Source organism: Xiphophorus couchianus, chromosome 15 (assembly GCF_001444195.1).
Source record: "Xiphophorus couchianus chromosome 15, X_couchianus-1.0, whole genome shotgun sequence".
NCBI classification, from domain to species: Eukaryota; Metazoa; Chordata; class Actinopteri; order Cyprinodontiformes; family Poeciliidae; genus Xiphophorus; species Xiphophorus couchianus.
The window spans coordinates 19722621-19743366 of NC_040242.1; the positions used below are offsets into that span (position 1 = coordinate 19722621).

At 41.0% G+C, this 20746-nt stretch overlaps 1 protein-coding gene and 1 long non-coding RNA gene across 2 annotated transcripts; both read right to left on the reverse strand.

The window, feature by feature from the left end:
* Positions 1-848: 848 nt before the first annotated feature.
* Positions 849-11414, reverse strand: LOC114158800 (uncharacterized). The gene is made up of 3 exons (XR_003598478.1): positions 11294-11414; positions 4572-4678; positions 849-1897 (listed from the first exon to the last, which is right to left on the reverse strand). It is a non-coding gene; the product is annotated as an uncharacterized LOC114158800 (long non-coding RNA).
* A 7357-nt stretch (positions 11415-18771) lies between these two features.
* LOC114159040 (transmembrane protein 136-like) lies at positions 18772-19701 on the reverse strand. Its single transcript, XM_028041084.1, has one exon. It carries the CDS (start codon positions 19655-19657, stop codon positions 19223-19225), a length of 435 nt encoding a protein of 144 aa, XP_027896885.1. The 5' UTR covers positions 19658-19701; the 3' UTR covers positions 18772-19222.
* Between the last annotated feature and the right edge of the window lie 1045 nt (positions 19702-20746).

Below are 20746 nucleotides of genomic sequence, written 5' to 3' on the forward strand. Positions count from 1 at the left end.
TATAACAACACATCAAGAAGAAATATTTTTTCTTTGGTCAGTTTGAGGTCTGCTTTGCTCTAATCACTTTGTTTTACATTTGGAAAAATCTAAAAATCTTTTTGGAAAGTGGGGTTTAGGTTAGAGGAAGCAGATCTTGCTTAATATGTATTTACTTATTAATTGGAAAAAGAAATAATAACCAGCTGGTTACATAGTTTGCAATGTAGAAATGTTGGGTTCTGGTTAGTTCAGAAGTCTGAAAATGCCTCAACCCAAACTAAAGTTGTTGGAAAAACCTAAATTTGCTAACTGCTCTTAGCAATGAAACATGTCAAAGTATCTTGGCAAAAATGTCTGAATGAATCTTTTTTTTTTAAAGATTTTGTATACCAGTGGTAGCAGGACGTCCAGCACACTCCCGACGTCAGGAATTAAACCTCAGACTGCTGCATCAACAACCTCCAGCTACTGTTCATGGAGCACCACTACCACACCATAAAACACACCAGGAGCTATCATTTTTGAAAGTTTAACAAGATACTAACTGTCAAAAGTAAGGGGAAGAAACACAAAACACTGATTCTTCCATCATACTGGAGTTAAGGGCTGGTGAGGAACTTCCGCCTTGCTAAGTCATGATTTTGTAATCATTGAGCGCCATGACAGTCCCCCCCGCCCCCCAGCACTTTGAGCTTTAAGATTCAGATTTCGGACTGGAAACAGAATCCGCTAACAGCTATCAGGACAGTTTGGCAGCTAATTATTTTTGCAGGATACAAAGCTAACAAGCTAGATATAGGGCAGAGTGAGGAAAATGTAGCCGTTTTTTTTTTTTTTTTACTTAGGCGAGCACAAATGATACAGGAGTAAAACAAAAACCACTGTGTTTATTTCAGGATATTTCCTTTCAATGGAAACAGTAAGAATGCAGCCAGGACATACGAAATAAGAATATGACTTTAAAAAAAAGGGGGGTTAAATTGACCAAATTAGCTTTTCCAGTTTAAACTTGAGCATTATTTTGAGTAATCCTAAAGAAAACCTTAAATTACATACATATATCAAGTCAAACATAAGGGTACTGTTCAGAATATTTGAATAAAAATGATGGTACAACTATAGCAAGCTCACGTGGTATTCGCTACAAATACCTTCTATATCCATTTTTATGTCTTCTTATTCTTTTTTTATCACTATTGATTATTTTTATGTGATTTGGAGTAAGAGTTTATAATAAACTCTATTTACCTACATTTAAATTCTCAAAGTTGTTGACATGTAGGGTTAGAATCACCTGTTAACCTGTACCCTATTAGGCTAACCGCTACTAGCAATGCTATCAAAACAAACCCCATCTATTTCCCAGCATTTTATTACTGTAGCAACCTGTCACTAACTGTACATTACTACGATTTGTGAAAGACTTAGTATATATTGACAAGTAAACGTTTCACCATTGCAGCTATCACAGTTCGTTTTTTGAAGGCTAGTGAAGAAGCTAACGGCTCCCAAAATTGAATCCTGAATTTAAGGGAGGAGGGGAATTCTCCAGACCGACAGCTAATGTTTTAGCTTGAACGATAAAATGTCTGACAACTAATTGGAAGCCTTGACAATAAGAGCAATAAAGTGCAGCTTAAGTGATGATAAAAAATGCCATTAAACAGCGGGTCAATAGCGGAAGACAAGTCGTCCAAGTAATAAAGTAATGACGGCGTCAACCGGAGACGGATCCGGCCTCGGAAGGCTTCCTTCTTGGCAGAGCTTTACCCGACTGCAGCATTTCCAGTCCTGCATGGCTCGCTTAAAGACGCACACGACAAGCCCTCCAGGGAGGAAAAGTTTGTTTGTCGACACCTGCAGAGCTTCTCGAGATGATTCCGCGTGTTGTTACTGATTGCCTCAATCAGACAGGCTGTAGGAGGAGGAATACAGATATAAATATAGGCTGTTTGTGTGTCCATGCGTGTGGGTGCACATGTCTGCGTCAAGCCAGCAGCAATTTCATCATGCATTAAATGTGATGGATGAGCCACAGAGTGCTGCACACCTCTGAGATGATGGTGTAAAAAAACCCCCAAAAAATTACAGTAAACACTTGTTTGAAGACTGCAGGACTGATGCGTTGTGACGGAGGAACAATAATGAAATGCAGCTGTTATTCTCTTCCCACTGACCTGAATTGATACATTACAAAGCGAGACGTTCAGTCAGTCAATCCTCAAGCGCGGCGCCTCTTTCTTCTCCCGACTTGTGACGTCTAATCCCATTTGTCAGTGGCGACGGCTGACTTAAGATTTTTGGGGTCATGGCGTCGTGCCGCATGTTTAAAACGCTTCGACAAGGCAGCCGCCGCTTCTCCGCATGCATAAACGCCGTGTTTCAGTTTAGTGAGTGATGTGCTTTAGACTGTCACTGCGACTAACTGTAATAAGACATCACAATTGCGCTGAAACGGAGTCGACTTTTTTTTTTGTTAAAGGCAATGGGGTTTGCGCGTTCCCGTTTGACAACGCGATATAGGTGCAGACAAGACTATAAAAATGATCAGTTTGCTTTTATGTGTGTGTGTGTGTGTGTGTGTGTGTGTGTGTTTGATGCAGCCTCCCTCTATTAGCCTGACTCTCGCCGGCTTGCTTTGATAGTTGTTTAATAAGATGATGCCCGTTAGTTTCGTGTTAAGTGGATGCCTCTTTGTCGGTTTAGCCGAGCGGGTTTCACCATCGACTCCCCACGTGTTGTGTGGGTCGGCGGCGTCCTTCTGGCTAATGACTATTATGTCTGCTAGCATCTTGCTCTTTGTTCCTGCACTGCTTCTTATTGAGATTAAGACCTTTAAAGCAGGATTTTATCTCTCCCGTGATAAGAAACTGTTACTCTTTGTAACACATCGCCCCACTGTTTTTCCTTCACTCCTATCGTTCGCGCTGCCCAGGGGGGAAAAAATGGAACCCTATTTTTTTGTGGGGAGTCGCTTCCCCCCTCACTTCCCTCTTTGAATGTGTTTTCCCTGGCAGACAGTGGCGCACAGATAGCACACACAGATGAGGACGGATGATAGCAGAGCGGGCCTTGCCATGACCTTCCTGAGCATTCAGCTCGTTTGACTTTGATGTGTAAAGTAGAGCGCTGAGCGAACAGAGGAGCGGCTTCGCTTTAATTTTGGTCTGAATTACAAACTCGGATGAGAGCAGCATTAAGTGAACAATGGCGAGGATGGGGAGGCGTCCGCCTGCTGCTGCCGTGACACAACAGTGCCCCCTGTAGGTTTATGTGTGCATGCAGAAGAGAGGCCTGGCTTTAACTGACTCCGTTTGAGCAGAGAACACACATTTCCTCCTGGTCAAAATGGGTAAAAAGCCTCAAAATAAATTCTTACTTCGATGGGGTATCTCTTTCTCTGAAACATTTATGGAAAAAGAAATCTAACTTTTACTTTGAGTACACTTATTCAGTGAGGGACAAATTGTACAGCAAAAACAAACAAAGTTTTTTTCAGAAAGCACTTAGGGTCATCATTATTGGACATTATTGATCTGAAGATACAGGAATGTCGGATTTGCTATGTTACATTAGACTTCCTGTTTCCCAGGGATACACAGAAAAGTGCAAACTTGTTAGTAAAATTACACACACAATATTAGGGCTCAAACGATTAATCAAGATTAATGGGGAAGAACTTATTACTGAAAGAATTATCAACTTATTCAACAATCAATTAATCGTTTAGACTAAAAATAGGCAATTTCCTGAAAAAATAACACACTCAGAGCAGTAAGAATAGCCACGTGTTAAAATGGTTCAGTCAAAGTCCAGACGTAAATCCAATAGGCAAATTTGTGAGTTGATGTTCGCAGACCCTCTACCTCCAATCTAGCCAAGTTAGCAAACATTTTGTATCTAGATGTGGAAAACTTGTAGAAACAGTGGCTTGCAAAAGTATTCACACCCCATATTTTGTCACTTTACCACCACAAACATGAATATATTTCATTTGAATTTAACGTGAAAGACCAACAGAGTGTTATGCAGTTGTGACGTGGAAAGAAAATTTTACATCATTCAATACATTTCTAACATTTGCTGTGGGCAAAAAAAAAAGTATTCAGACCCATTTTTCTGCCTTCTGCCTGGTGACTGCACTGCATTTGTGCTCCGCATAAACGGGGTCTTTATAGAAGAATGTCAAGAAGAAAGCCATTGTTGAAAGGAAACCATAATTTTCTTTCCACTTCACAACTGTAGACCGCTTTGTGCTTGTGTTGGTCTTTTACATTAAATTCTAATAAAATATATTCATGCTTGCGGCTGTAACATGGAAAATCTGGTGTGAACTCTGATTCAGGTAAATAACCTGGGTAACTTGCAGTTGTGAGCCTAGTTTAAGTTGATTCTGAAAAGTATAAAAAAGCAGAGTTCAAATCCACACTTTTCAGGTAGTATTTGTAAAATAATTAGAAAACCTATCTAGTATTCTCCTTAATTGTAACAAACATGCACTATTCTGTTTTGGTCTATCACAATAAAGCACAATGATGTTCTGGGTTGCAGCGTGAGAAAATGGAGAAAGAGTTCATGGCAATACGTACATATATACACTTTTGCATTTGTTGCTTTCTTCTTTATGAATGCCAAAAGCACAAACATCTCTCCTCTGGCTCTCCACAGGCTGATCCTATTTGCTTTCATCTCTGGTCTGAAAATGACACGTAATTATCAATTAGAACGGCTCACCCTCTATTCAACCTACCGCTCTGTTGTTTTTCTTCAGAGAAGAACGCACCGGCATACTGCCCTCTGCAGCATTTCATCATTTAGCATGAAAAGAAACGACAAAAAAACTCACAAAAAAGAAAAAAAGGTTTCACAGGAAACACTCGCCTCTTGATGCTACAGCTAATTTAGAAAGTCATTTAAGAAGATGATCAGCACTGGCTTTGAAATCTCCACATTTATTTGGTGGATGTTAATTTCATGACAATTCTTCACAACCTGAAGTCACACAACAGATGTTAAGTTATAATGTTGTATGCTATCTTGCCAGTTTCTAGGGAAACCAAAATGCCATGTCATTTTTTCCCATGTAAATAAACCGTCTTGTGAAGAGGTATTTGCAGATTTCCTGTTCCTGGTTCTTCGCCAAACCTAAAAATGTCATAGCAAACAAATCTCTCTTTTTTTTTTATCAGACAAATATGAAGTCAAAAATGCAATTTTTAAAGAGTTAATTATTGAGAGGGTAAGGATAGGGGAAATTTTTTTTTTTTTTCTCCGAACAGTTTTTGCGGTGCTAGGGGCTCGTATTTTTTCTACAGTAGGCAGACAGGAAGGAGGGTGAGGAGAGGGGGGAAGACATGCGGCAAAGGTCGTCGGGACCGGTAGATTCTATTTAAGTGATTTCTCACTTGAAATCTCGCTAGCTTTGTGGCTCGCAAAGCTAGCGTCCTTCAAAATGTCGCTAATCAGGGTCAACTTCTGATCTAACAATTAGGGCGATTACTTTTCCCCATGGAAGCAGGTTTTTTGGATAGCCTTCTTCTTTTAATTAATTAAATTATTTAATGATAATCCAGAACATATAAAATTGTGAGAGAAAAGCAAAATAGAAAAGTCTGGAAGAATTTTTACCACCCCAGACTCTGTCTCTGCTTAGAAACACGGTAAGGAATTGAAAGCTAACCAGAAAGGTCTGAGAGGAAAAAATAAGAGCCGTTTATTCTCAGCCGTTGCGACACCTTAGCTCTTAGGTGTTCAAAATGCTGTTAGGTGTCTCCTTGCCTATAACTCATTCACACTGTGTTGCTCCAGCAAATCTCATTTAAGCGCTCTTTGTCCCCTGAAGACGATCGTGAAATACCAAGTAACAGATAAAGAACAAAAAAACTCCAAATGTCAGCAAAGTTTTAGAGTTAATCTATTATTGAAAGTATGAGTAGTGAATCTTTTTAGGTATAAATAGAAGTATGTGACGGTGCCATCCCGCTCTGGAAACGACTGCTTTTTGTCCAAGAATCGTTGTCCAAACAAGCAGAACGCAGTTCCTCTGTTATTCAGCCGCCTGATCATTCCTGCTAACAACTGATTAAATCACCATCGTTCACCGTTTCATCTACTGTGTGATCGCATAATGACTGAATCTCAGCAGAACGGTTTGTGGGGTTGGCAGAACTGTAAAGAGCAGCTATTTAGTCGGCGGGGGATGAGTGGAGGAAATTTAGCGGTGAGAGTTTATCGATGCATCAGTAAATTCAGCCAAAGCTCTGCTCCATGAAACAGCTTCGAGGAAATCGTTGAATCCTCCATGTCAAACTGTTAAGACAACAGGCTCAGGTTAGCATTTTCAAGACTGACATAGCAAATCCTCAGCAGCGATCGCAGGGAAGCTCATCTTTAGCCTTCCTCTTTCGCCCTTCGATTGAATAACTGAATAATTGTTACCCAAACTTCTACACTTTATTATCTGTTCAGATTTATACGATGAATTCAGAAACTTTGTGTATCTAAGATTTGCTCTCATGGTTTCTTGAAAGAGATTCACACCTTGTTTTCATCTGACACTAGCTTCTGGTAGCAGAGTTAGCGCTAGGTTGGCACATTAACAACAGTCTCAATTGAATTTAAGTCTGGACTGTGACTAGAGTTAGGGTTAGCACAATTCGCTGTTGCTCTGGGTGCATGTCTAGGATTAGGGTTGTTGTCTTGTTGGAAGGTAGACCCAGTCTCAACTCTCTTTTAGAATATTGTCCAGTAAATAAGAAATTAAGTTATCTTCCTGTGAACCCTGATCCGCTACTTCACAGATTTTCCCACCTGAGCTGTGAATCTTTGCAGCTTTTTCCAGAGTCATGGTCATTTCTTGATAGATACTTGATGCTTCAGATATTGTTTCATAATCTGCTTCACAATGTATCCTACTTTGTGTTTATCAATCACACAAAATCCCATTAAAACCCATTGAAGCTCCTGGTTATAATGTAACTAAATGTGACCTTAAGGAGCAGTGACGTGCGGTCAGGGGAGGCAGGTGAGGCACTGCCTCACCAGCCATCATGGAAAGAAAGAAAATATATAATCATAAAGTAATTTAAATTGTTATATTCATCCGGTGGTTTGTACTAAAAAATATTTATTTTTCATGTAGCTTCACCAATTTCGATTTTTATTTGTTCAAAATCGCTGAACTTTCTTATTTTCCCATTGAAATGCTTGGAAGCGATGCCGGTGAGGCAGCAGCGAGCTCTGCCTCACCTTGGATTGCGCAACCCCTGGCTCTGCGCTGGCTGCTAAGCGGAGAGAGCATGTTGCTGTACGGCGTCAATAAAATGGTTTAAACAAATTTAATATGTGAACTTATTTCCAATAATTTAGCTTATGTATATAATGTACAGTGCTTTTTGTCACCAACTGTGTTTGTGTAACGTGTTTCGTGTAATGAGCGATTATAAACGGCAGAGAACAGGTTCGAGGTGAGGCAGGCAGTTCTCTTGCCTCATGGCAGGGGGCGCTCAAGATCCCAGACGTTCGTCTTGTTCACTCCTCAACTGCCGAGTAAGTGACAGCGAGCTAGGCTAAACGATTCGGGAAGCAAGTCAAGTGCAGCGATAGATTATAATAGAGATAGTGAAACATAACCTGTAAACTGCTGTCAATCTATGCATCTATTTGCAAATCTGATTCTGATGACGTCAGTGCCTCACCAGCTATGAACCTCACCGCACGTCACTGTTAAGGAGTATGACTACATTCACAAGGGTCTTTATTTAAAATAACACGTTACACCCGACGACGGCTATAGCTAATTGTCCCATATACTCATAACAATATCATGAACTCCTGTAATCATTGCATAACATGCAACAATCAGCTGTATTGTTCGGCATCACCTCCTTGTAACTCGCCATCGCCGTGACGATCTCTGTGTTTCTGTGTGGCTGCGCATAAAGCTCAGTCTGAACGTAAACCGGTGTTGAAAGAAACACTCCATCAGCATCACTTTGTTTTATAGAGCCGCTCTTGATTAAACACATGCAGATGTAGATTATGAGAGACCGCTCGGTCACGACTGAATAAATACCGCGACTCAGACGCACAGAGGAGCGGAAATGCAGGTCTGCTCTGATGTTTAGGTGAGCAACTATTGTATAGCAGCCATTTGTTGACCAACTATGTGACCTCTGAAGGGCAACTGGACTTTATTTAGGAGTGTCAGGGGAAAGGCTACTAACTTTTTTTTTTTTTTAGAGTTTGAAGTGGAGAAAATGTTTTATTTCTGCAACTTTTACCATCCAAACAACATTTTTTTTCCCTTCAGTCCAGCTAAATAAAAGTTGTTAGAGCCTGTAGTGTAACATGATTGGTTTAAAAAGGACAACTTATAATCTTGATCAATATCTACTAGGAAATGTGTTGACATTCTTAAAGAGATGCAAAAGGAGGATGTTGTGAATATTTTGAGGAAAATATTAAAGGAAGACTATTAGGTAAAAATCTTTTTTTTTTTAGTTTTACATCCTGTTATACCATTATTCCCCTCATCAGAAACATACTTAGAGTGTTGCCTTGATTCTTTCATGAATGTTTGAGAAATCCTTTAGTCTCCATGGCAACCATTCAGGTTTGTAAAACCGTAGAAGAACCAAGAGCCGCCTTTGAGTCACAGCTCCGGGAAACGATTCTGCTTTGCAGAGCCCCCACAACTCCCCCCACTCAGCTCCTTCAGACTAGCCAGCAGCAATTAGCAAACACCTGGTGGTACTGAGCATCTGCTGAGCTCATTATGGGAGCTACTTCTCAGTCCAGTGCTCTGACGAATGCTTGTAAACACTTGATAGAGGAATGTTATTGTGACGACTTTCTGAAGGCAGAGTATCGGAAAGAGGAGGAGCTTCTTAAAGAGACAGAGGCCGAATTTCAAGGTGTTAAATTAAGTTTGATATATACAGCATACACAGCATGTCACTTTCTATTGAATCTGAAATTCAATGCAATTACTCTATGACAAAACCTGCATTTCTTTTTATATCAATATTTTAAAATATTAGCTGGTTCTTTAATCAGTAAAATCACACAAGGACACTGTACTTTATTTCTTTTCTTTTTTTTAGGCTGGCAGGCTGCTACGACCAAATGGGTGGGAGATAAGCCTCCTTCAATACATTTGTGGAAAATCTTCATATCAGACTACATTCCTCTGGAAAGTGTCAGATTCAATATTAACCATAAGAAAGACAGTACAGTTTGGTAGGGTGTTGGTTGGTTGCTACATATCATAAATGATTTGTACATGCAATGTAAACATTTTCAATAAAATAGAATGTTCAAAAAACATTTGCTGGTTCTTTACTATTTTTGTCCACGTGACTAAAAGCCATTGTGAAAGAGCCGCTTACGGCTCCGGTTTATCACGTATAAATCCAGCTGCCAAGACGGAGTTTATCAGACAAACACAAAAATAAAACAAAGTGATATAGCATGCAAGGCTCTAAGTGGAGCCTTTTGGAGGAAGAGAGAGCTGCATTCCTAAAGTTTGGACTCTTATCTTGGACTTCGACTGCTGGTTTGAACAAACAGAATTGATGAAGTTGGGTCTCCCTCCTTAGGTCACGGCTGTCTGCATCCGTTCTGACTGTAACGCGTGAGCCCAACACCACAATGACTTATGTGAGGAACCTGGCTCATCCCATCACTGCAGAAACTTACTTGTTTCTTAGGTCTGTTGTTGCCTCCCTTTCAACTGTCTTCAAACGTACTAATGACAAATTTAAGATGCAGAGATATTCACAAGCTTCAACCTCCCAACCGCTGTGTCGGTGCTGATTTTGACGACATAATAAGGTTCAGATAATGTGAGAAACCTTGAATCTGAATTCTTCAATCTCCTTTGTAATGAAAAGCACATGATTGCATTTCATCACAAGTAAAAAAAAGAAAAAAACATAGATAATTAACACGTGGAAAACGACATACAGTATGCGTGATGACACCACATGGCGTGGGATCAAACAGAATGTGTTTCTTGGTTCTTTAGATCACAGCGGTGCGTGCTCCGACTGTCGGTACAAACGGTGACAAAAAAACGTAGCTACCTCACGAGTTTATGCTTTTCTTATCTTCTTCCGTGGCCCCGTCCGTCAGTCAGTCTCACCCACCCACCCACCGTCACTTCCCACGAGAGCAGCGCTACAGGCTCACGCGCGCGTCCCAAACACAACAGGAAATGCATTATAGATGCCCACTTCACCATGTGTCACACCTTGTCTTCATTTGCATGCCTTTGTCTTTCATTTACATATTTGATCTGCCGCGTGCATCGATAGCTACCAGAGCAGAGAGATCTGAGAGAGACGCTCGGTAACACCAGGAGGAGAGTCGCAGGGCTCGGAAATAACGAATTTATTCGGAGCAACGCATGTTGAGTTTGAGGAGTTCGACAGACTCCTCAAACTGGGAGCTGAATTTGGACCGTCACTTTGAATTCAAGAAGTTATTTTACAGACGATCAAAGCGAATACAATGAAATAGTAGCAAACAATGAGCATCTAACACAAAGCAACAGGAGCTGTGTTTCCATTGATCATAAGATTGCTCAAATTTAAATTACAAAAATAAATTCACATAATGGAAACATGTAAATTGGGAAAGAATGTTTTTTTTGTTTTGTTGTTTTTTTTAAATTGCGCTAGACTGAAGTGGTTTTTCAACCATATTTCGCAGAACTGCAACAGAAACATTAGCAGAGTTTCTATTTGACAATTCGAAAACAGATTTGCTTAATGGAAGCAAGGCAATTTCAAGAAAAAAAAATCTGGCGTTTCTTATTTAAACGCCAGAAATGCAAAATTGGTTGTTTTTTTTTTACACACATTGGTGGAATACTGACAAAAATGTACGCGCATCTGTAATGAACAGTGTAGATTTCAGTTGTATGTAAGAATAATAAGGTTAAAAATTACTTGATATGAAGATGTGTTTTGGGGAGAGATAGTTATGTGGCTTTAATATTTGTGGTCACTAGAATGAACAGTAGAGATAACGCAGTCTTATTTCTTAAAGTTGTTTGATATCTGTGTGGTTCTCTATAGAACATGGATAGAAAATAAGAAATACCACGAATAAGTAATGACTAAACAAAGCAACAGCGGAACGAACAAAAATAGCTTGCAGTAATGCAAATTAGCTTTTAACATGACTCAGCTATATTAGCAGTTAGCATATAAACAACTGACCACCAAACGTTCCTAACACCCTCACACGAAACTATATGAACCATAAATAATGTTTTACATAAAATACTCACATATACAATACTCACTTTTTTTTATGACGCACGCTGACAGAGACGCAATGTCTGCACCGAACCTTTAAAGTTCTTCTACTTGTTGAAATTTATTGGCGGTTGGCAAAAACCGTTGGGCTTTTGCCAACCGCAAAAACCCAACGGTTGCTCACGTTGCTCACGTTGGGTGAGCAACGGTGAGCATTACGTTGCTCACCCAACGTAATGCTCACGTTGGGTGAGCATTACCGCCACCAGTTGGTGGCGGTAATTTTTCAGGAGATGCTACCGCTAATGTACTAAGCTAATATGGCTGCTGCCTTGTGTGCTTCAAGGAGGGGCTGTGAACACTTCCGACATTAATTATAACCACAACCCCATTCTGTTCAGCTACTGTACTGTTCAGGTGACTTCATTTATGAATTAATTAAGAAATTTATTGTCATTACAACATCATCCAAAATACTGCTTCTCTTATCTAACAAGTGTTGATATACAATATTAATTTACATTCTTTTTACTTTGCGGTATAAAACCTCTTCCGTTACCTAGCAACACTATAAACAACTCCCTTTGTTTTTTCAATTGATTTTAACTCATTTTCAAGAAAAATATATGCTTGTAAGTACATATTTTAACTTATTTCAGATTAAATATCATAATTTAATTTATATTACTGTGATTTCTCAATACTGACCTACTGATTTCAAAATGTTTTATTTTACTGACAATTCTTTTGACATGTTTTTTTCTCTCTCTCTTTTCAAGGAACTTTTGCTGGATCATATTTTTGATAGACTCTGTGATCGTTCGGAGCATGTCCTTGACTGTATGCCCCTGGATCTGGATTTCCTGGACTTTATCTGCACTCAAGAACTAATTTTTTTAAATGCCATGTCTTGTCAGATAGATGTTCCTTCAAATATTTTGGATGCGTCGGCTCATTTGCACAGACTAATTAATTTAGAAAAACAAAGTGAAGAACAACAAACAACTGTTGTGCATATTGAGCAAGGACCAGCTGGGCGACAACGGATGGTCGTATCCTCAGACTACCTTTGCAGTCTTTTAGAACTCCATCTCCCTGTCCCATGCATCGCCAAACTCTTGGGTATATCTAGACGGACTGTATATCGACGGATGGCAGAATCTGGTCTTTCAGTGAGGGCATTATACACCACCATGTCAGATGATGACTTAGACCAATGTGTGAGAGAGACATTAAATCTAGGCAGCCTCACTCTGGGTACCGAATGGTAAAGGCCCTTCTGCAAGCCAGAGAACTGAGGAGCTACAATCGAAAGCCAACTTCAGCTTCGATACAGAATCAGTTAGGATCGCTGCCACAGCTGGAGGATCGGAGTGACGTTTCCTTCTGTGCAGTACCGTTCTGTTTAGGATCCTGCTCAGAGTGTGCATGCTATTATTGGTTTCAACCACAGTGCAAAGCAGCATCCGTATCTCCGTGTTTTAGGCTAAACATGAAGGGAAACTTGACCAAGTCCTGCTAGCCACTGTACTAGCCTGGCATAATATCACCACTTCCTGGACATAAAATTATCACGTTTATACAAGATGCGTATCATGTTTTAACAAGATAACTATCACGTTTTAATAAGATACGTATGACGTTATAACGTGATAGCGCTCGATTTATTTCCCCTGGATTAAATAGCAATAAGCTTCCATACCAGTTTCAAAATTCACCATTTATGAAATGTAAAGCAAAATGCTGATCATGTTACCACAAAGGTGAATTTTAGTGTCTTTACGGTAGACATGTTTAAGAACTAAAATGTTCTAAATTTGTAATTTGATTGTTTTTTCTTTACTCAAAAGGAACCTAGTAGGTACATTTGTACATTGTTCTAGGACTTTACATTTCTTGCATTATAAGAATCAGAAAAAAAGTTTTGTTTGTCTTATGTAATTTATTTTCTAATACTTCAAGCATATATGAACTCATCTAAGTACATTCAATAAAATTTTGCATAAAAAACAATTTCAGTTTCATATTTAAAACTGCCTGTATAAACAGTACAGACTCAGAGAAATGAAATACCTACTCTGAACATTGTGTCATTCTAGATCCTCTAGTAAGCACTAATATACAACATTCAAATTTCAGAGGCATTTTTTATTCAAATTCTGATGGCACATATTTACTTCCGTAAATACGCATGAGAAGATAAAGGCCAGCCACAGTCCCAGAGCTCCCTCGTCGCCTCCAGGTGGTTCCAGGGCTCCCTCGTCGCCTCCAGGTGGTCCCAGGGCTCCCTCGTCGCCTCCAGGTGGTCCCAGGGCTCCCTCGTCGCCTCCAGGTGGTTCCAGGGCTCCCTCGTCGCCTCCAGGTGGTCCCAGGGCTCCCTCGTCGCCTCCAGGTGGTCCCAGGGCTCCCTCGACGCCTCCAGGTGGTCCCAGGGCTCCCTCGTCGCCTCCAGGTGGTTCCAGGGCTCCCTCGACGCCTCCAGGTGGTCCCAGGGCTCCCTCGTCGCCTCCAGGTGGTCTGGCCCCTGTGCCGACATTGTTCGCCGGATCCAGGGATCTCCAGGGATTCGGCTCCTGCGCCAACGAAGTTGCCCCCTTAGTGGATGGATGGATAGTTTTGGCCCCACTTGGAGAACATTCAATCCCCATGAAGACAGAAGAGCCCAGGCTGGGTTCCCGAAGCTGCGGCAGCGGTTTGACGCCCTCTATACCTTCTGGGCTAATTTACCCACCGACCTGCAGCTGAACCACAAACACCTTCCTGAGCAGATGGATTGCCACAGCAAGGGGCAGTCATGTGGCAATCCATAGCAAGATGACCCAGGCAAACATTTCAGAAAATAAAAGAAATGTTTCAATCACACCTTAACAGAATTCAGAGACCAGTTAACTAAACAGTCGTGATTTTAGACTGTGGCAGGAAGCCGGAGTACCCGGAGAGAAACCTGCAAACAGGAAACTACTTTTTGATATCTATGAAATGTAATCACAAAAAGGTATGTTTGACATTTGCTAAAAGTAGTTTTGGCCAAAACTACTTTAAGCAAAAGAGAGGGAAGAAGACATGGGGCAAAGGTCAACTAGACAAGCCAAATAAATCAACAATCATTTTTTTGGACTCTGGGAGGAAGCCGGAGAGAACCGGAGAAACTGCAAACCCCATGAAGACAGAAGAACCCAGGCAGGAATTCAGACCCAGGCAAACGGTTTAGTCAAGGAAAAGAAAAGAAATGTTTTAATCACACCTGAGCACAATTTAGAGGCCAATTAACTAAACAGTCTTAATTTCAGACTGTGGCAGGAAGCCGGAGCACCCGGAGAGAAACCTGCAAACAGGAAACCTGTCAAATCTTTTTACCTTTCAATCCCATAATTTGATTTAACTGAACACATCATGACACATGTTCAGTCCCAGTCAGATTTCTCCAGCCTCGAAATGGTCAATAAGGATTTGTTCTGGGATTCTTTCATCTTCCGAATTTGTTAGTTTTAGCTCCTCTCCAAAAGTTCCTTGATCAAGAGGAGGGGCTGGAGAAACCGTAACGTCAGGTGTGACTTCATTTCTTACCTTTTCCCACAGACATCCGTTGGTTGTTCCTTGAACATGAAACGCTTTTCCAAAAGCAGTTGCTCCCATCATCCTGCGACACCTGGGACACACTTATGTCCGCTATCGTCGCCATACCCGACGTCGCCATGCATGAAAGGTCCCGATGAAGCGGGAGCGTGGAGGGAAAAGGCGCCCCCTTCTGGCACCGAGAAGAGCATTAGAAATGCTCCTTCGGGCCGTGCTCCATCGGGCCTTTACTTTGGCCTTCCACCTGCTCAGCAAGGTGTTTCTGGGGTCCCTCAGCTGCAGGTCAGTGGGTAAATCAGCCCAGAAGTTGTGGGGGACGTCAAACTGCTGCCGCAGCTTTGGGAACCTTTCAAAGATCAAGTCGATGATAAAAATCTTGATCCCTACAGAAACACCTATGACAAAACCCAGCAGCTGGAATGGAAACATGCATGAGAAGATAAAACCCAGCCAAAGTCCCACGTAGAGCCTAACAGTGAGCTCTGGCCGGGCCCACATGCAGAGGTTTTTTATCTTCTCAAGCATGTCGGCCATGTTTCCAAAAAGCTTCTGGGTTTTCTGAGCAGTTTTGACAATCCAGTGGAACATCTGAACCATATTTAGGTTCTCTTGTAGATGTTCCACTGGCTCGCCCATGTCGGGTATGATGCTCCACTCGATCCTCCAGCCTTTGGAAATTAGATAATTAAAAGAAAGCTGGAGAATCAGGAAGAGCACGACGAAGGAAAAGGTCCAGCCATGCCACACTGTGCACATGTAGATAAAGAAAAAACAGGCAGTCATGTGCACAGAGCGCCAGCTGGACAAAGCAGACAGGTTTCTAAAAAAGTGTTCCACAGGTCTCATGTCTTTCTCAAAGCGTCTCATGTTGTGGGTCATCTTTATGGGGTTTAATCCATCCTCGCTCTCCTCAGTTGTCTCACGGTGAAAATGGAAGTTATCCACAAAAGCTCTGAAACGATCACTGATCTTCATTTTGGCTTCTGGTCTCTGAAAACTGTTTGGGCTCAATGTTGGGCTCAACACATTAAATCTTTAGAACTTCTTTGATCTATTGTGATGTACATGATGTCATCTATGACCTCATCAGTGAGCTCACTGGACTTCTGGGGCAAGGTCTTGCTTCTGATCGTTGCTATGGAAACGATCAGAACAGTTCTGAATGAGTCAAGCTGAAATAACGACTAAATACTTAAATATTAAGTAATATTGTTTATTTAACATGAAGACATTAACAGTAGATTTCTACATGATTGAATTTTTGCGTTTGTGGTTTTCCGTACATGCTGTGGTATAAGTGGTTGTGTATTCCAACCCTGACTGGTTTCGATGGAGCGTGGCGGCGTGGCGAAGTGACCTGTAACGCCATTGCCATATGTTTGGCTCTAGATTCCACATGTTTCGACCGAGCTGCACCAAACTTGGCAAGAGTGATCCTGGTTGGATGCCTGGTGATCCTATATCGTCATAGTCTGACGTCTAAGCCCCGCCCCATCAGAACAGGAAGTGCCTTTTTTTTCTTGGAAAGCGTTATCTCTGGCTCTCTTGACCTAATCAAGATGATTTTGTGTTGAATGACAGATAACAATTGGGCTCACTTGCTTTAAAGTGCTAAGAGTTTTCAATGGAGGGCGTGGCCATGGCGACGCAGCGAAGTTACAGGTCACGCCGCTGCCATATGTTTGGCTCTAAATTCCACAGTTTCAAGCTGAGTTGCACCAAACTTACTGGGATGGATCCTTATCCAGCCCCAGACAGAAATTCATAAGAATCCTTGGTGGGCGTGGCCTAATTTATCTACAGCGCCCCCTAGAAGTTCTTAAAAAATCAGCCCCAAGTCATGCTTCAACCCAGACTCATGAAACTTGGTACACATGTGTATCTGGTCAGGACCTACAAAAAACGTCGCCATGGTCCAAACTCAACAGGAAGACGGCCATTTTGGATCAAAGCCGCCATTTCCTCTTTTTTATAGACGTCGCATCTGATCGAACTCGTTATCAGCTTTTGAGATACGGACTTCAGAATCACTCAGCATAATCTTGAGGCACTGAAGGTCAAACAGTTATCACAGGATTTTTCATGTGGGCGTGGCTTAGTGTCAAAGTCTGACTATTTGCCATAAAACATCAAGGTGCAATAACTTCCACATACAAAGTCAGAGCTGCATCAGACTTTCTATGTCTCATTATAGACCAGCCCTCATCACATTCACATGGTTACCTGATGACATAACCTGCGTCCCTCCCACTTCCAACAGGAAGTCACTATCTGGTCTATCAAACCCTACAGGAAGTTCTTGCTAATCTTTCACTACTAAACAGGAAGTGACAATAACTCATCTCCCGGATGTCAGATATCAGCCATCACATTTTTACACAACATGTGCTCCTTTACCCAATAACAACACTTCTGATAAGCAACTATCGACGCACAGTCGACAATAAACGTTTTGATTCATATTCAATTGCCCTGATTAAATGATTTTTTCCTGTGCCAGCACCACCTGTAATAAAAATGTGCAGTTGTTAAGGATTTATTCCACTAAGCTTGGCTAGACAATACTGCCTGATTTGATAAAAAAAAACAAAAAACAGAGAACTGTTTTTCATCCAAAGATCTAATCAATGCAAGGCTTTCAATTTTTCTAATTTATTTTTCTCAAATAATGAAACGTCTTTACACTGCAGACTTAAATCAGGTATTTGTTCCTGATCACTGTTTTCTATTTGTCTTCCTTTTTGTAATACCACACACTCCAAGCGTTCCAGTTCAACCTCAGAACACCATTCAGCCCATCGTCTTCCAGCATTACATCACCAGTAACATTGTCCACAGATTCCAACTCAAACTCACTCCTACTTAAATCTACAACAGACTTTACTGAAGGTTTTGTTCCATCAACAAATCCAAACAAACCAGTTCTGTAAAACTCACCAAAGGTTGCACAACTTGAAGGCTTAAGTTCACTATCAAAGCGATAAGGTAGAAATAACTGCATTATGCTTTGGTAAAACTTTTCTGGCTCTTTTATTTCAGAGAAACGCGCATATCGAACAGCTGCTGGTTTTGTCCACATTCTTTTGCAATAAACCCAAAGTCATTATTCAACTTTATTGCATTTCTACATTTCTCATTTTTTGTCAGAACGCTATAATCTGAAGCCAACTTAACCAGCCAACTTAACCATTAAACATATTATCATTCGGCCTATTCTTATAGCGGTCAACTATCTCAGTCATCCACATGTCTTTTGGGGTAAGATCCTGTGATGTAGCTTTTGTCTCAAAACAGAAATGGGAAAACTCATTTTCACAATATTATCACCAATTGGAATAAAAATAACGCTCCGAGAACACTCCTTTAAATGCATGTTGGTGAGTCTATACACTGCTTCCTGAGCACAAACATCACGGTTATGCAAATAGACTCTACCAAATCTCTTTAAAGCTTCTTTAGCACAAACATTTCCTTCTTTGGCTGCTTCTCTTTCCGTCCATTTCCTAGAAGAAAACCAATTTCACGTTAAATTTTTGACATGTAAGATACAATATAAACACAACATGCATATGCATCAACACAATATTGGATATCAATATTTGCATTCCAAGCTTTTAACAGCGGTCTACTATATGGATTAATCCAGATTTCTTTAATTTGCCTTTTCAACACCATTCCTACTAAATCGTTTATATGCTGATTCAAATACATCTTGATTCATGCACAAGCCTTCAAACATTTCTTCCACGGTACTAGATGGACAGTTCTCACCCTAACCCTCCTTGTTTTGTGGTCAATATTGTTTCACCATTTTATTAATGTGGGTTGCCAGTTTGGATCAGGCTTCCTATGAAGCTATAAGAATGATAGAAAACATGCTAACAAAAAGCCTCAGACCTGCAGCTCACCGGCGGTTCTAGACACAGGCTAACAGAAGTGGCTCTTTGGCTCAAATATATATTAAATTATGAAATATTGCCCTGTTTTTTGTTTCATTCTTTTTTAATTGCCCTGAGGGCAACAATTTATTCACATATATGTACATTTATTATTATTGATACTTTAATTAAAAATGAGTTATACAAGTTTATGTCAGGGAGCAGGGAGCAGGGGGGGCGATGACATGTTCGCATACACCTCGGAAAGTATGTATGTAGTTGCGCCCCCTGCTGGCAGTTCCTCTAAAGGTCGGACCTCTTAATGCGCATGCTCTGCTCACTGTCAGCTCATTATTTAGTTTGCAAAATAAATGTACTTATCAAGGTTTTTCAGAATTGTTTTTACACAGACTTTAAAAATGTTGCAGTCCACTGCATGGCAGATCAAATAAATAAATAAATAAATACATTCATGGAGCGTCTGTTAAAAACATGTGAAAGCGGTTGAGTTAGTCTTCTCAATCACTCTTCGTGCCCAACTGGTTTTTCTTCGCTTGTCTCTTTGAGCTCGCGGTTCACCATCCACTTCCTGTATTTGGCCCTGGTCTTCTTGTAGCCGAACCTGGCGATGTCCACCATGAACACCCAGGCCAGCAGATACATGACCACGCCGCCAAGCTTCATTATCAGCAAAGTCCTGGGCGAAGTGAGCTCGCAATAAAACATGACGGTCCCCAGGCCGACGCGCACCGTGGCGAACAGCAGGATGAAGAGCAGGTCCACGGCGTCGCCCAGCAGGCTGTCGTAGAGTCCCAGCTGGCGGAGGAACCAGCGGCTCTGCAGCAGCGGGTTGGTGATCTCGCTGCCGAAGATCACCCCGCAGGTCTCACAGCCCGACACGCCCATCAGCAGCGCCAGGAGGATGCCCACGATGCTGGCGGCGTGATGCGCCAGCATGACTGGGCCCTCGCTCCGGTAGCACACGCACCAACCCAGGTCAAAGAAGATGTATCATATGTATTACATACATTCATATGTATTGAATTCATATTCAGTACATATCAATAAGTTCATATGAATTCAATACATATGAATGTATTGAATTTATATTCAATGAATATGAATTCAATACATTCATATGTATTGAATCACTTGTTCAATACATATGATTATATGTAATCATCTGACAAAATCAGAAAATTGAATTGATTCTACATTTCAACAAAACTTTCATTTGAACAAAGCTGCTTCACAAACAAAGAACTGCTACAGCTTAAATGTAGATTTTTTTTTTTTTTACAGGTCGATCATTCAAAGCAAGCCAAAGCCAGTTTGCATAGAGGAAATGCATGCTAAAAACTCACCACTGAAAGATTTGTAACTCCTGTAGTAGCAAGTGGCAGCTGTTGGGTAGTTTCCATGAACAATCTCCACAGACAGACTTGACGGCAGATTTTCCCATCCGGTCCAGAATTTCATCATGTCTTTCAGTTCAGGTGGTGTGGCTTTGGAAGAGAACAAAGCCACAATCACATTTTCAATTCTAATTTACCACACACCCGCAACTTATGGATAACTTAGTATGTTTGTAAGACTAACTGGAAATATTCAAGACAGTTGTACTTTTTATTAAAATCCACATCAGTTCTAGAGCCACATGTTGAGATAGAGCTAGACTACACAGAGAGAACACACAAACATGCATGCAATTCAACTGTTTGAATTTTGAGCTAAGATTAAAACTGAATTGTGAGTTATCACAGCCCCTCCTTGAAGCACACAAGGCAGCCATATTAGCTTAGTACATTAGCGGTAGCATCTCCTGAAATATTACACTTTACTAAGACTGCCTGTCTCAGTCTCACCTAAGACAACATCAAACCCAGAAAGTCGCCACCCATCAGTTCTCTTTCAAGATTCTAGACTTGGTGCAAGTGGTATTTCTTTTTAAAATAAAACGGGGTAAATTGGGTGAGGGGCAGCGGGGAGGGGCTGGGGGGGCTAGTAGGTAGCGAGAAGTAATATGCCAGCACTACATGGTGTAAG

Coding starts and splice junctions, on each gene's coding strand:
- LOC114159040 (XM_028041084.1), bottom strand. CDS start 19,657: ATGCTGGCGCATCACGCCGCCAGCATCGTGGGCATCCTCCTGGCGCTG.